Genomic DNA, 15,863 nt, shown 5'->3' with positions numbered 1-15,863 from the left:
TTCTCTCTCTTTCTCTTTCCTTCCTTCCTTCCTTCCTTCCTTCCTTCCTTCCTTCCTTCCTTCCTTCCTTTCCCCCCCTCTTTCTTTCCTTCCTTCTCTCTCTTCTCTCTTCTTCTCTCTCTTTCCCTTTCTTTCTTTCTTTCTTGGTGCCATCTAAGGACATCGCATTTACAGAGTACCTTGAGCCAAAATGTATGCACAAAGACCTCAGCTGAATGATAGACCATCTGCTCTGCAAACAGAAGGTCCCTAAATCAATCCCTGGCATCACTACGTAGGGCTGGAAGAAAGTCTGAAGAGTCCCTGTCAGTCTGTGTAAACAGTACTCACCTTGATACACCAATGACCTGAGCTTCCTATGTGTCTGCTCCATGAAGCTGAGGACCATTTTCTAAGGTTTTGGGGGAGAGTGGGGAGAGGGCTTCCATGGGCTCCTTTGCTTTTCCTCCTCTCTCATAACACTCGAACCTGTGGACATCCAATGAAGCTAAATGTTGGAGGATTCAGAACAAATCAAAGGAAGTCCTTAAATTATGCAACTCGTGCCCTCAGGAGGTAGTGATGGCCACCCACCTAGATGGCTTCAAAAGAAAATTAGGTAAATCCAGGGACGACAGAGCTAGGTACTAGACTGTGCTCTGCCACCATAGTTGGAGGCAACAATGCTACTGAATTTCGGTTTTTGGAAGCCACAGTAAGGGGAGAGCTCTGTTGCACTCGAATCCTGCATGCAGGTTTCCCATAGGAGGAGAAGGAGGAGTTTGGATTTGATATCCCGAAGGAGTCTCAAAGTGGCTAACATTCTCCTTTCCCTTCCTCCCCCACAACAAACACTCTGTGAGGTGAGTGAGGCTGGGAGACGTCAGAGAAGTGTGACTAGCCCAAGGTCACCCAGCAGCTGCATGTGGAGGAGCGGAGACACGAACCCAGTTCACCAGATTACAAGTCTACCGCTCTTAACCACTACACCACACTGGCTCACACAGGCATCTGGTTTGCCACTGTGTGAAAAGGATGCTCGACCAGATGGGTTGTTGACCTGTTCTGGCAGGCTCTCTTTATGTTCTCAGGTTCAGGCTCTGTCGTTGCTGGTGCACACTCTTGCTGTAACCTCCAGAATCTGCTGTTAAAGTAGTCCTCACAATTTGTGATCTCCTGCTCTGGAGGGGTAGGACTCAAACCAACGACTTCAAGGTACAGGAAAGGAGATTCTGATGAAACATCAGGAAGAACGTTCTGACATTAAGAAATGTTCGACAGTGGAACAGATTGTGGACTCTTCTTCCTTGGAGGTTTTTAAGCAGAGGTTGGATGGCCATCTGTCATGGATGCCTTAGCTGCGATTCCTGCATTGATGTGATGGCCTGGGAATCGGATTCAGAGGCTGAACCTGAGGAATCCCAGCCTGCACAGGAGTCCCCGCCTCCAGGACAGGCTGAGCCAGGGCTGGGGCTTGAACCTGAAGGGCCCTCACCTGTGCCGGATCCTTGGGAGCAGACACCAGCTGAATCTGCTCTGGAGGTGATCAAGGACCCATTGCCTGCAGGTGCTCCACTCTCAGCCCCGTCAGGGGAAGGTGACGTTGCCTCTGGGTCCAGTAACCCTCCAGTCTCTCCTGCACTGCAGAGGCTCAGGGCAGAGAGGCGGAGGGAACTAAGTTCTCGCAGGAGGAGTGCTTGCCTCCAGGCCAGGAGAGGCAAGTCACCTGTGGACCAGGGCCGCCCTATGCCTCAGGACAGATAAAAGCCAGCCAGCCAAGTCCCAAGTTGTGGGAACAACATTGTTGGTAACCTGTCCCTGCTGGCACCATGTCCTGCTCTTCTGCCAGAGTTCCTGACCTCACCTGACTTCTTGCCTTGGACCCCCCCTTCAGCCTTGACAGACAGCCCCCATACCATACCCTTGACCTCAGACTGGACTCGGACCACGCCGCATGGTAACCCCCCGGGACCAGCACAGTTGCAGGGACTTGGACTAGATGACCCTTGGGTTCCCTTCCAACTCAACAGTTCTATGATTCTAAGCATGGCCTGTCGCCCATGCATTATGGCCAGCCAGGGCATCCAGGTGCTCAGTAACCACCACCACCTTCATCTGTCCTTCTTGCCAGGCAGCAAAAGCTGGAAGATCTTCCAAGCCCTTGAATAGGTCTTCGTGAAATGGCTAGTGGGCTTCAAGCTGTCAGGCCTGTCTTAGCTTGGCCTCTTACGGACAGCGCTCTGCAACCCTGACCACTTAGTGGTGGCCTTTTCCAGCTCCTCTTCATCTCTGCCTTCAACAGGGTGGCTTGAACTCTACACTAATTGCCGACCCTGGGTCTTTTGCTCAGTGACGAGATAAAACAAACAGTCTACTCAGGCGCAGTCTTCTGCCTCCAGGCACACAGCGAGGCCCAGTTTGTGGAGCAATAGCAACCGACCTGAAGCTTAGGTCACCGCTACAATATCTCCAAGTAAAGAAGGAGAAGAAAAAGTCTGCCTGGCTTTCTGTGGAGCTGGAATCATCCTTCACCCAAGCAGTAATCATTGCAAGCTGGCCTCTGGGCTGACCTTGGCTTGTTAGAAAATGAAATGTACGGGACAAAGCGTCCTCGGGCTAATGGAGCCTTGAACTTTGGGTTGTGGATCTCAGGAGCAACGGAAGCAGCGCTGACGTTTGGCTAATGCCAAACATCTCCCAATTTATTTTGGAGGAAGGCGGTTGAATAGTGCAGAAAATACTGGCAACAGAAGTTAGGGAAGGGTCTAAAATGGTCCATATCACTTTAAACAGTCGTGGCTTCCTTCCAAAGAACCATGGGAACTGTAGTTTGCTAAGAGTGCTGACAGCTCAGGGTTGACCCCTATTCCCTACACAAATCTACAGCCTCCAGAGTTCCCTTTGAAGAGGGAGGGCAATAGAGATCTCCTCACAACTCTGGGAACCCTTAAGAAACAACCGCTCCGAAGATTCTTTGGGGGAAGATGTGGCTGTTTAAAGCAGGGGTCAACAAACTTTTTCAGCAGGGGACCAGTCAACTGTCCCTCAGACCTTGTGGGGGGCCGGACTATATTTTGAAAAAAAATATATGAACGAATTCCTATGCCCCACAAATAACCCAGAGATGCATTTTAAATAAAAGGGCACATTCTACTCATGTAAAAACACGCTGATTTCCGGACTGTCTGCGGATCGGATTGAGAAGGTGATTTGGCCGGATCCAACCCTAAGCCATAGTTTGCCATGGTTTAAAGTTGTTGTTGTTGTTTAGTCGTGTCCGACTCTTCGTGACCCCATGGACCAGAGCACGCCAGGCACTCCTGTCTTCCACTGCCTCCCGCAGTTTGGTCAAACTCATGCTGGTAGCTTCGAGAACCCTGTCCAGCCATCTCGTCCTCTGTTGTCCCCTTCTCCTTGTGCCCTCCATCTTTCCCAGCAACAGGGTCTTTTCCAGGGAGTCTTCTCATGAGGCGGCCAAAGTATTGGAGCCTCAGCTTCAGGATCTGTCCTTCTAGTGAGCACTCAGGGCTGATTTCCTTAAGAATAGTTTAAAGTAATACATTGCAATATATCGTGAATCATGACATGTGTTAGGGTGGAACGATATATTGTCCGAAACCGGTTTGAAGCCCATATTGTGATAACGGTTTCATATTTTTTTGACCTGGCATATATGGCGAATCATTATATGTGTGTGTGTGCTATGCAAAAATCACAATGAGGAAAAACCATGAAGCCAGCTAATGCCTCAACATAGCTCCATTCTTATTTTAGGCATTGTGATATATCGGTATATCACGAAGTATAGCTTCACAATGTTGAAAACCAGCCCTTTTCACCAACACCTAGGGGGCTACAGGCTCTTCAACCCTGCTATAAATGCAGTGGTGTTACACATTTATTTATCTCTACAAGAAACAAACAAAAAGAGAGAAATCCCTAAAGAGCTTTTTTCTTTTCTTGTTAATCCTGACGACTGATTTCTGAAGGAAACAAGTCCTTATTTTCCTCTTGCAACACTTGCAAATTAAATTATTATTATTATTATTATTATTATTATTATTATTATTATTTATATCCCGCCCTCCCTAGCCGAAGCCGGGCTCAGGGCGGCTAACAACAATAAAACAGTACAAAAGTACAGCATAAACAACACTCTAAAACCATTCATTATAAAATTAATTAATTCAAGCCACTGGCAACCATTGGGCCACAGCTCCGCGCAGATTGTCGAGGGAGGGAGTCAGGCTGTGCCCTGGCCAAAGGCCTGGTGGAACAGTTCTGTCTTGCAGGCCCTGCGGAAAGATGTCAAGTCCCGCAGGGCCCTGGTCTCTTGTGACAGAGTGTTCCACCAGATCGGAGCCACAGCCGAAAAAGCCCTGGCTCTAGTTGAGGCCAGCCTAACTTCTCCGTGGCTTGGGCCTTCAAGATGTTTTTATTTGAAGACCGTATGTTTCTCTGTGGGGCATACCAGGAGAGGCGGTCCCGTAGGTACGAGGGCAAGCAGAACATCTTACAAACAGACCCAATTCTGTCCAAAAGAAATAAAAGGAGATTATAAACTCCTTGGGCATATGAAAATAAAGTCTGAAGCAAATTGATTCAAGTGGGTTTTATGCAGGTCTCTTTGCTATAAGTTAGACATCGTACCTTAACGTCGCTGAGATTTATAAAAGAAGGAAAACCTACCAATGAGTAGACAGTTCTGCAGGCTCTCCTTTGCCTTGAAAGAAGACATTCAAAGGAAACAATTTGTACACTCCATTAGTTTGTAGTTAAGCTGGAGCCAGCAGAAGTAAAATAGGAATAACAAGATAATCATGTTTGGTGGAAGTGATGCAGGAAGCCTACGGAACCTACTGGGTGTCAAAAAATACCTACCCACCTTCTACCTTCATAGCAGACCTTTCCCATCCTGAAAGCATCATCTGTCACAATGTTGGAGATGGAGCAGAGATTTCCTTAGCTCACACCCAAGATTCCCATATACCTTCCAATGTTATGTACCATTCTGGAGAATCATAGAATCATAGAGTTGGAAGAGACCACAAGGGCCATCGAGTCCAACCCCCTGCCACGCAGGAAACACCATCGGAGCACTCCTGACATATGGTTGTCAAGCCTCTGCTTAAAGACCTCCAAAGAAGGAGACTCCACCACACTCCTTGGCAGCAAATTCCACTGTCGAACAGCTCTTACTGTCAGGACGTTCTTCCTAATGTTTAGGTGGAATCTTCTTTCTTGTAGTTTGGACCCATTGCTCTGTGTCCGCTTCTCTGGAGCAGCAGAAAACAACCTTTCTCCCTCCTCTATGTGACATCCTTTTCTATATTTGAACATGGCTATCATATCACCCCTTAACCACCTCTTCTTCAGGCTAAACATGCCCAGCTCCCTTAGCCGTTCCTCATAAGGCATCATTTCCAGGCCTTTGACCATTTTGGTTGCCCTCCTCTGGACACGTTCCAGTTTGTCAGTGTCCTTCTTGAACTGTGGTGCCCAGAACTGGACACAGTACTCCAGGTGAGGTCTGACCAGAGCAGAATACTGTGGCACTATTATTTCCCTTGATCTAGATGCTATGGTCTAGATGGAGAGACAGTAGCCAGGCAAGTAGGGTATCAGGTGGTCTCAAAGGTCCCCAAAGCATGTGACAGAACAGAAGAGGCTGTGGTCTCATTGAGGCCGCATTCATGCTGTGCATTTAAAGACATATCATGCCACTTTATAAACAGTCATGGCTTTCCCCCCCAAAGAATTCTGGGAGGTCTGGTTTCTTAAGGGTGTTGAGAGCAATGCAGAGCTTCCCATTCAACTCCCAGAACTACAATTCCCAGAGTTCCCTGGGGAGAGGGATTGATTGTCAAACCACTCTGGACACAAGGTGTTAGGAAAGGTTTCATTTAAACCACACCATAATTGGAATGTGCCCCTTGTCGTCGCTGTTTATTGTGTTCATTCATTGCTTTATCAAAAAAGTCTCAATAAAATATCAACCAGCTCTCCAGCCTCTTATAAAACCAGGTACACAGAATAAACATAGAAATTTCCAAAGGAGCTCATCTAATCAAAGCAGAAATTAAATAGGGGAATCCTATCCCACCCCACAAAAGAGGATCACCAAATATGGATCACCAATCATAGTGCAATGCATTCTAAAAACCCCAAACCTGGGCAAACACAAATGCCTTCACCTAGCCCCTAAAAACTGACAGTATTGGTGCCAGACATGTTTCCCTAAGACATATTATGATATCTTTTGAACAGGGTGGTGATGGTGTTAATTTTCAAAACCGTGTTTTTCTCATCCTTCTGCAGGCTGTATGTGGACGGTCCCTTCGGAAGTCCCTTTGAGGAGTGCTTCCATTACGAGGTTAGCCTCTGCGTGGCCGGAGGCATCGGGGTGACTCCGTTTGCGTCGATCCTCAACACCCTGCTGTATGTAAGCCTCGTCGCACTAAAGCCTTCCTCTCTCCCCCCTGCTGCAAGAGTTACTAGAATTACCCCCCCCCCCAGATACGTCCCCTAACAACGGAGTTGTCTCTAGAATTTCAAAACTATGAGTTAGGGTTTTTTAAAACAAAACAAAACAGGGCTTTTCAGGAGGGGCAGAAGGCAACAGGTGCAAAGGAGCTACAGATGAGAGCTGAGTGCAGGGTGGGGACCAAAGGTGAACAAACGGCCACAGAAGGAGTAATAATAATAATAATAATAATAATAATTTATTATTTAAACCCTGCCCATCTGGCTGGGTTTCCCAGCCACTCTGGGCGGCTCCCAACAGAATATTAAAAATGTGATAAAGCATCAAACATTAATAATAATAATAATAATAATAATAATAATAATAATAATAATAATATATTTATACCCTGGGTGGCTTCCAACAGAATATTAGCATACCTGTTAAACAATACCTATTAAAATACCTATTAAACATTAAAAACTTCCCTAAACAGGACTGCCTTCAGATGTCTTCTAAAAGTCAGGTAGTTGTTTATTTCCTTGACATCTGGTGGGAGGGCGTTCCACAGGGCAGGCGCCACCACCAAGAAGGCCCTCCGCCTGGTTCCCTGTAACCTCACTTTCCGCAGCACGACATTTCCCTCAGCAGAGGTACTCCCTCCCCCCTAAGTCGAATCAAACCTGTAAACTCTCCCCTCCTGTGGTTTCTGGCATGTGGTATTCAGAAGCATTGCTGTGAAGGGCAGAGAACAGCCATCAACAGTCCTCTCCCTCCATCAGTTTGTCCTCTTTTAAAGCCATCCAAGTTGATGGCCAATCGGTACCTCCCGAGTTTGAAGAGCGTGTGAAAGAGAGGGGGATGGAGGGAAGGGAAGAGAGGAGGAGAACATGGAATGGTCATGCACAACTGTTGTTGCATCTGCTTTGGTTCTGCCACTCTCAAGACCCCAACTGCCTTGCGGTTTCTGGTCTGCCGTTCCTTGGCAGCGAACCTCATAATCAGTCACTGCTTCCCATAACATTGCAATAGATAGCCTCTGTCTCCTGCATGCACAGGTGAGTCATACAACCCCACACCATAGGAACGGAAGTCCCATTCGAGATGCAGAGCGGTCCATATTAATTCTTGTTGAACTGCAGCAACTCAAACCGTGTGCCATAAACACAATGCCTCTCAAAGCTGGTGCCCCTTTCTGAAATAGCAATTTCTTCCTTCCTCCCTGAAACGTGGCCTTTGCATAAAAGTGACGGCTGGGAACACTACAAGCTCAGAAGGCTTTACTTCGTGTGGGTGTGCAGGGACATTGCATCGTTCCGCTGGTTTGCTGATCTGCTTTGCGAGCTGCATAACAAGGTAAGAGGAATAAAAAATATTTCCCTGGGCTTGGTTTTGAAGGAAACCTCAAGCCTGTCTTTGAAAGAACGCTTGTTCTTGGGGTAGCCTGCTGAGTGTTGGGTATTGAATTTAGGTGACACTTGGCAATTAAGCATGTATTTTGAAAAGCTATGCAGACACTGGTGGTTTGCAGTGTGTGTGTGTACACAGCAACATGCATAACATGCTTAGTTCCTGTGTACACATACAAACATGCACAGGGTGTGTGTTCATGCATGTGTGTGTGCACACATACACGCTTGGACAAAAAATACAATGGTACCTTGGTTTTTGAACGTAATCCATTCTGGAAGACCGTTCAACTTCCGAAACGTTTGAAAACTGAGGCGCAGAGGGCTGGCTGCAAATGCAACAGAGAAAATTGCGGGGGGGGGGGGGAGAGACTCTGTGTAAGCCGTTCAACTTCTGAGGCGCATTCGAAAACGGAAGCATTTACTTCTGGGTTTTCAGCGTTTGGCTTTCAAAATGTTTGGCTTCCGAGACATTCAAAAACCGAGCTACCACTGTACTGTCATTATCCTTCTCATCATATTAATCATTATCATTTATGAGATTTCAACAAATCTTTGAATTTAAACTTAAACTGGGATGTGGGTGGTGCTGTGGGTTAAACCACTGAGCCTAGGACTTGCCGATCAGAAGGTCGGCGGTTTGAATCCCCACGATGGGGTGAGCTCCCGTTGCTCGGTCCCTGATCCTGCCAACCTAGCAGTTTGAAAGCACGTCAAAGTGCAAGTAGATAAATAGGCACCGCTCCAGCAGGAAGGTAAACGGCGTTTCCGTGCGCTGCTCTGGTTCGCCAGAAGCGGCTTAGTCATGCTGGCCACATGACCCGGAAGCTGTACGGCAGCTCCCTCGGCCAGTAAAGCGAGATGAGCGCCGCAACCCCAGAGTCAGCCACGACTGGACCTAATGGTCAGGGGTCCCTTTACCTTTAATGTCCAAGGGCGTTTTGGCCCAGCTTAGCTGAATACCACCCAACATGTGGCACAGAGACACAATGGGTTAAATATTTGTCTCTGCCTGGGATTTGGAAAGAAAATCTTTGTTTCTGCTTAAGAGGAAATGCGCAGATTCACTTAATGTCTCCCCTCAGCACAAACACTTTACTCCATTTTCTTACTGTTTCAGCTCTGGCAAGAAAATCGCCCAGACTTTGTAAACATTCAACTTTACCTCAGTCGAACAGATGGGATGCAGGTATGCCCAGCTGCAGAGGGGCCCTGGGGAGACAACTGGAAAGTAAGCTGGTCATAAAAGAGACTCTTGCCACAGGGCTAGAGCACTGTGGATAATCCGTTGCTACTGGGGAGGCAAGAATTCCCAGCCCAACCCACTAACACCACATTTCGCTCTGTCGAAAAATGAATTGTCTGCTAATGGAAATCCTTCAACTGTTCCTCATAAGGCTTGGTTTCCAGACCCTTGATCATCTTGGTCGCCCTCCTCTGCACACCTTCCAGCTTGCTAGTATCCTCCTTAAATTGTGGTGCCAAGAACTGGACACTGTATTCCAGGTGTCGTCTGACCAAGGCAGAATAGAATGGTACTTTTAATTCCCTTGATCTGGGAATGCAGCCTAGAATAGCATTAGCTCTGTTTGCTGCTGCATCACACTGTTGACTCATGTTAAGCCTGTGGTCCACTAAGACCCCTAGATCCTTTTCATGTGCACTTCCGGCAAGCCAGGTGTCCCCCATCTTATAATTGTGCAACTGGTTCTTCCTGCCTGAGTGTCGAACCTTAGATTTGTCCCTACTGAAATTCATAAAAGTGTTAGATTCTTATTCCATTATGGGGCCAGAGTCTGTTTGTTAGAGGGTGCGTCCCAGGGCAGGTTTCTGCAGTAGGCTCTGCCAGGGCACAGGGGCGCTGGTACCCTGTAGACTTCCCATAGCAATCCTTTTGCATGCACAGATGCACACTTGCAAATCCAACCATGCCAGTGCAGGCGCTTGCAATGGATCGAGCTGCCTGCCAGGCCGTCCTTATATGCACAAGGCTGATGCGCAAAGTGGCTGGTGATTGATTTGCAGCCGTCATGCGAGGCGCACCAAAGGGGATGTCTTGTTTCTTGCAGAAAATAATTGGCGAGAAATACCAAGTGCTGAACCGCCGGCTTTTGATTGGTCGGCCTCGCTGGAAACTCCTGTTTAATGAAATCGCCAAGTGCAACCGACAGTAAGTGAGATTCCTAACCCGGCTCCCAGAGAAAGGGAATCGGGCGAGTTTAATAAACTGTATTTGTATGGAAATGACTTAATGCGCCCGAGCGCCTGATGGTTTGGCGTTATCAAATCTGTCGCATCTGAGAAATGGGGCCTTAACAAAAGGACTGTCAGTTTCCACAATCGGAACAGTTCGTCTTCCGGAGAACGGCTGGGGACGGTGGGAGCTTTATACATTTTCATAACATGCACAGAGATTTGGTGTCTTGCTCCATTCTTCCATATTGAAATGCCTTTTCTGGCAATATAGGTTGGTTCTGCATTGCCAGATGGTTTGTCCCAAATCGTTTTAGGGTGCATTGCACTGGGAATATCCCCTTCACAAGGCTCCAATTGATGTCAGTAGGGCTTGCACTGGAGGACTGCTAAGGGACCTGGCCATATTTTCCCTGGCAAACAGGGCTGTCCTCTATTTTAACAGCTCAGGACTGCAATACCTCAAGGACTGCCTCTCCCCACATAAAAGGTCAAAGGTCAAGGACCCCTGGATGGTTAAGTCCAGTCAAAGGCGACTATGGGGTTGCGGCGCTCATCTCGCTTTCAGGCCGAGGGAGCCGGCATTTGTCCACAGACAGCTTTCCGGGTCATGTGCCCAGCAGGACTAAACCGCTACTGGCACACGGAGGACCGTGACGAGTGACAGAGCGCACGGAAACACCGTTTACCTTCCTGCCAGAGCAGTACCTATTTATCTACTTGTGTTGGCATGCTTTCAAACTGCTAGGTTGGCAGGAGCTAGGACAGAGCTCACCCTGTTGCGGGAATTCGAACCACGACCTTCCGATCAGCAAGCCCAAGAGGCTCAGTGGTTTAGACCACAGTGCCACCAGCGTCCCTTCTCCCCATATAAACCACCTCAGACTCTGCATTCATAATCTGAGGCCCTTCTTTGTGTGCCATTGTGGTGTGGTGGTTAAGAGCGGTAGTCTCGTAATCTGGGGAACCGGGTTCGCTTCCCCGCTCCTCCACATGCAGCTGCTGGGTGACCTTGGGCCAGTCACACTTCTTTGAAGTCTCTCAGCCCCACTCACCTCACAGAGTGTTTGTTGTGGGGGAGGAAGGGAAAGGAGAATGTTAGCCGCTTTGAGACTCCTTAAAAGGGAGTGAAAGGCGGGATATCAAATCCAAACTCTTCTTCTTCTTCTTCCTCCATTAGCGGTCCGGAGGGTGGCAACACAAGAACGGGCCTGCTCTGTGGTGGCTCCCTGTTTGTGGAATGCTCTCCCCAGGTGAAGATCGCCTGGCATCTTCCTTATATATTTTTAGGCACCAGGCAAAGACATTCCTCTTCAACCAAGCCTTTGGCTTATTAATATTCTACAGCCTTTTAAGTGTGAAGGGGGGGTATTGTTTTGCTGTTTTGTTTTATCCTGACTTGTTTTTATCCTGTACTTTATTCTGTGACATGCCCTGAGATCTTATGATGAAGGGCGGAATAATAATAATAATAATAATAATAATAATAATAATAATAATAATAATAATATACTGCAGAAAGAAAGAAAAAGTGCTATTTTTCTTTTCAAGAAATACTTTTGCCTTAATGAAAATTCTGAGAATTCTGAAGATAGCAGCTGCTTCTAAACTGAGTTTTTACTGTAGAAAAGCCACATTTTGATCACTCGCTTTTACAGCGTATCTGCATGGTTCTGTGGTCAAAATGCCCTCCCTCCCATCATTTTACTGTTCAGCTTCCGTTCCTGTCCCCTAAAACTTAGAAAATCCAACTTGTTTCAATACAATGGAACAGCGGCACAATTCTCTAAGGGCAAATGTTCTCTTGCACAGCTGTTCAGTAGGTTGTTTGGCCCTTTGTGACCTGTAGAGCTTGTACTAGCACTTTCTCTGCAGTCCATCTCTGCTCTCTAGGAATCAACTGCTTTAACACTTTCCTTTTCAAAGAACACGATTCCCTCTCCTCCTTCCGAGTTGGGCAGGTGGGCAGTAAAAATCGAGATTGTAGCAAGGGACGGGTGCCATATTGAAAGCCTTGCACCCCACACCATGGTCTCAATGGAAACCATTCACCTTCAACTTTTAGGGCTATAGAAAGAGGGGCCGTAAGCAACAGAGTAGCATCCTGTGGACTAGAGCTCCTACTTGACCTCACCGACGGCCAAGTTGGCTGGGGCTAATGGGACATTTTTTTTAGTCCAAAATGCTGGCTGCCTCTGATGTTATTGGCACTCTAGAAGACTGGAAGCAGAGTTGGTCTCCCACTTCCAGCTTAGAGCAGCAATGACAGAGGGCTGCAAAATGGTCCATTCCTAGAAGCACACATAGGGACGCGGGTGGCACTGTGGGTTAAACCACAGAGCCTAGGACTTGCCGATCAGAAGGTTGGCGGTTCGAATCCCCGCAATGGGGTGAGCTCCCGTTGCTCGGTCCCTGCTCCTGCCAACCTAGCAGTTCGAAAGCACATCAAAGTGCAAGTAGATGAATAGGTATCGCTTGGGCGGGAAGGTAAACGGCGTTTCCGTGCGCTGCTCTGGTTCGCCAGAAGCGGCTTAGTCATGCTGGCCACATGACCCGGAAGCTGTACGCCGGCTCCCTCGGCCAATAAAGCGAGATGAGCGCCGCAACCCAGAGTCGGTCATGACATGGTCAGGGGTCCCTTTACTAGAAGGCATGGGAATATAGGAAAAGCCCTGGGGGACCAGACCAAAGGCCAAACTCAGACAGTGCTTTGTTTCAAACAATGGCCAAAAAAAGATGGTTCTGGGAAGCCCACTGTTAATGCCTTTCTCTGCTGTTGATTCCCAGTAACTAGGGCTAAGTTGCATCCTTCTTCTGAACCTGGAGTCTCACTATAAATACCACAGCTAAAAGCCACTTGACCTCTTCCCATCTCAGTGGATTTGCCCAATCCCCTTTAAAAGCCACCTAAGCTATTGGCCACCATCCCATCTTGTGGCAAGGAGTTTCACAGGTCCACTGTGCGGTGTTTTAAGAGGTAATTTGCTTTGCCTGCCCTGAATCCGATACCAATAAATTTCACCAGACGATTTCATCTCCTCCGTGATGTACACCTCTTGTTGTCTCTTTCGTCGGCACAAAGATGTATTTTAAGGATGTAGGGGCCGTAGTTCAGGCCCCTCTAAGAACCCAACTAGCTCATTGTACAACAGATCCCTGTCCACAGCTCCCCTAGGGATAAATTCTTGCCACATTGCATCACAAGGAACGAAGAATCTGGCGACTCCGTCAGAACCAGCAAATGGAATTCGGTACGAACTTTCACAGCCTTTTCCTTCTGATGCATTCATGATTTTAGCAGAGCTTTGCATCTTCGTTCTTCACTTGAACAATGCTGAGCAAAAATGTGCCATCTGCTGGCGACAAGCTAGCATGCACCTTTAACATTCAAGGTACCTCTGCAAACCGTGGGGTTCCCAAGAGCCTGCAAAGACCTCTGTCTTGTGTGTCAGTAGCAACATTTGGGTTACCTAAGGAGCAGCTCTTGGAGAATGAGTTGGCTTGTTAGTATATTGGATGCATTGCATGCAGACTGTCCAAGGTACAGTTTTGCTTTTCAAGATAATAGGAGCATGGGCTGCTAGGCAGGAAAGGCCTTGGCTGACCATAGGGATGGGAGGGTCTGTTAATCGCAATTGTCTCAGTTCCTCGTTATTTCACTCTTAATTCAGTAATCTGCATTTCCTGCAGCAATTTGTGATTTATTTATTTTTTAAAAAAATCCTCACAAGCAGTCATCTCTTTTTAGCACAGATTTTGCCCAACAAACACATGTTCGTACACGGTTTTGGCTAAAGTACACATTTCTGCAAGCAATATAATGCATTTTTTTGGTATTATTTTACTACTATCTTCGTTTTTAGGCACACTTTCTCCTGACGCAGGCATTTTTGTGAACGTTGTCTGGTTGGAGAACTTGGTTGTGAAATTTGGGCAAGAGTGAATTTCAAAGGATAGCTGTAGTTTGGTTCACGTGTTGTTTCGAAAAGCACAAAACTGATAGATTCTCCCTCAAATGCGGGCTGAATAAGCTTCCTTCCCTATCTCTGGCTCCTAATCAGAGGAGACAATTTTGGATTTGATGAACCAAGAGTCTGGTTTAGTAGCACCTAAGTTCATATGCTTGAACTTCATTGGTATGATGTTGTTATGGGGCAGCTATCAACGACAGGTAGAATCTCAAAGCAACAATTGTTGTAGAGCCATAGTGTCTGCTTTGTGTGTAGAAGATCTTTCATTTAATCCCTGCCATCTGTAGATTAGGCTAGTAGTGATCCCCATCCGAAAGTGTGGAGAGCCACTGCCAATCACTATGGAGCTAGGCCACACCCACATTTAAATCACTGCGGTACCACTTTAATCAGCCGCTACTTCCCTCAAAGCATTCTGGGAGCTGTAGTTTGTTCAGGACACAGTTGTTGTGAGTGTTGAGATTTCCATTCCACCTTAAGGAGCAGACGTGTGGAACTGTTGCGTGTCGCAAGTCTGTTTACATTCCAGCACAGTTTGCTGGGAACTACCGCTGTGTGTATAGCTTTTGCTTTTCCTGTTCTCGACGAGAGAGAGAGAGACGACATGTTTCTTTGTCCTGATTTATGATTAATAAATCCGTAGTTGTAGTATGCTTCCGCAAGCCTCAGGCCTGTTCTGTGTGCGCAGTGAGATCTGCTGATAGTGTGCCCTGGCTTTGAAGCCCGGGTCTCTGATTTATGTCAGAGCAGAGGCCGATGCTCTTCGCAGCGGGACGGCTGGAAGGAGTCGGCCCAGCTGGGGCTAGCTAGCTGGCCTCCCTGCCCTCTGTATGTCAACAGTGAGAACCCTATTTCCTTTGGAGAGTTACAATTCTCAGAGTTCCCTGGGAAGAGGGGTTGATCGATAACCCCCTCTAGGGTCTCTCAGATGGCTGGATAATGTTGATAGAGGACAACTCAGAACTTTGGCAAAGAACAAGAGTTATAAGGTGCTTCCAAACCTTTAAAAACGAAACAAAAGCCAACCACCTTTATTGAAGCATTCAGCAAAATATAACAACAGAAAGAAACACAAACTGTGATTCCAAAGCTCACTAATCAGTCTGCAACTTTGGGTAGAATTAATTTGCAAAATAGGATGTTGGTGAGGTTTTTTGTTTAGTCTTCTTTGAAAAATTACATTAATGCCTGGGAAGTGATTAGAACATCTGGCATCATAAATATCTGGGTCGTCACATATGAAGTGGCCCTGGCAGTGTTGAAAGAATGGTTAATTGTGACTTTCCCACGGGAGATTATAGGTGGGAGACCCTTGGTGGGCCCTGTCAATCTGGGATCAGCTTCTTCGGGCACCAGACCAATTAAACTAATTACAGCCTCCCCTGGGGATGCTGGAAGCCTCGTGCCTTACGAAGATGGACAGATGCCAGCGAATGTGTGCATCGTGCCATCGGCCCCATAGAGGTCTGTCTGGACAGGTTTGGTGAAGTGTGACAGCCACCTGCTCTTGTCTTAAAAACAAACCCTCTGAGCTGAGATAAGAGATCTGGGGGCTGCGGTGGGATAACTCGGTGAAAACTTTGATTCATACTCAGTACCTGTGAGAAAGGTGGATTTCATGCTAGAGATTGTTAGGAAAGAAGAAAATAAAGTTCGGCATATTACTTGGAATAGTGGGCACGGTCCTGATCACTGCACCTCAAAAGAGATGGCAGGGAAGGGAAATGTGATGAAAAGGGAATCAGGTTTTTTTAAAAAAATTAAAATAAAAATTAGTCGTACCTTGGATCTCAAATGCCTTGGCTCCCAAACAAATTGGCTCCCAAACAATCAAAACCTGGAAGTGAA

The 15,863-nt window shown here is 47.1% G+C and overlaps 1 protein-coding gene across 6 annotated transcripts in view; it reads left to right on the top strand.

The window, feature by feature from the left end:
* The window catches only part of NOX4 (NADPH oxidase 4), a 101,409-nt gene that overhangs the window by 82,102 nt on the left and 3,444 nt on the right, over positions 1–15,863 (top strand). For 3 of the 6 annotated variants that reach the window (XM_083436527.1, XM_083436526.1, XM_083436525.1), the window contains 4 exons: positions 6,298–6,417; positions 7,690–7,798; positions 8,972–9,040; positions 9,921–10,021. In XM_083436527.1, the coding sequence (XP_083292653.1) occupies positions 6,298–6,417; positions 7,690–7,798; positions 8,972–9,040; positions 9,921–10,021 (399 nt within the window). Of the gene's footprint in view, positions 1–6,297; positions 6,418–7,689; positions 7,799–8,971; positions 9,083–9,920; positions 10,022–15,863 lie in introns of all 6 variants that reach the window. The other 3 variants (XM_083436528.1, XM_083436524.1, XM_083436523.1) reach the window with 1 other exon arrangement.

This window comes from Podarcis tiliguerta, assembly GCF_965153285.1.
Source record: "Podarcis tiliguerta genome assembly, chromosome: 4".
Lineage (NCBI taxonomy): Eukaryota > Metazoa > Chordata > Lepidosauria > Squamata > Lacertidae > Podarcis > Podarcis tiliguerta.
Note: the sequence above shows the minus strand (reverse complement) of the source record. Positions and strands in the feature narration are given on the sequence as shown.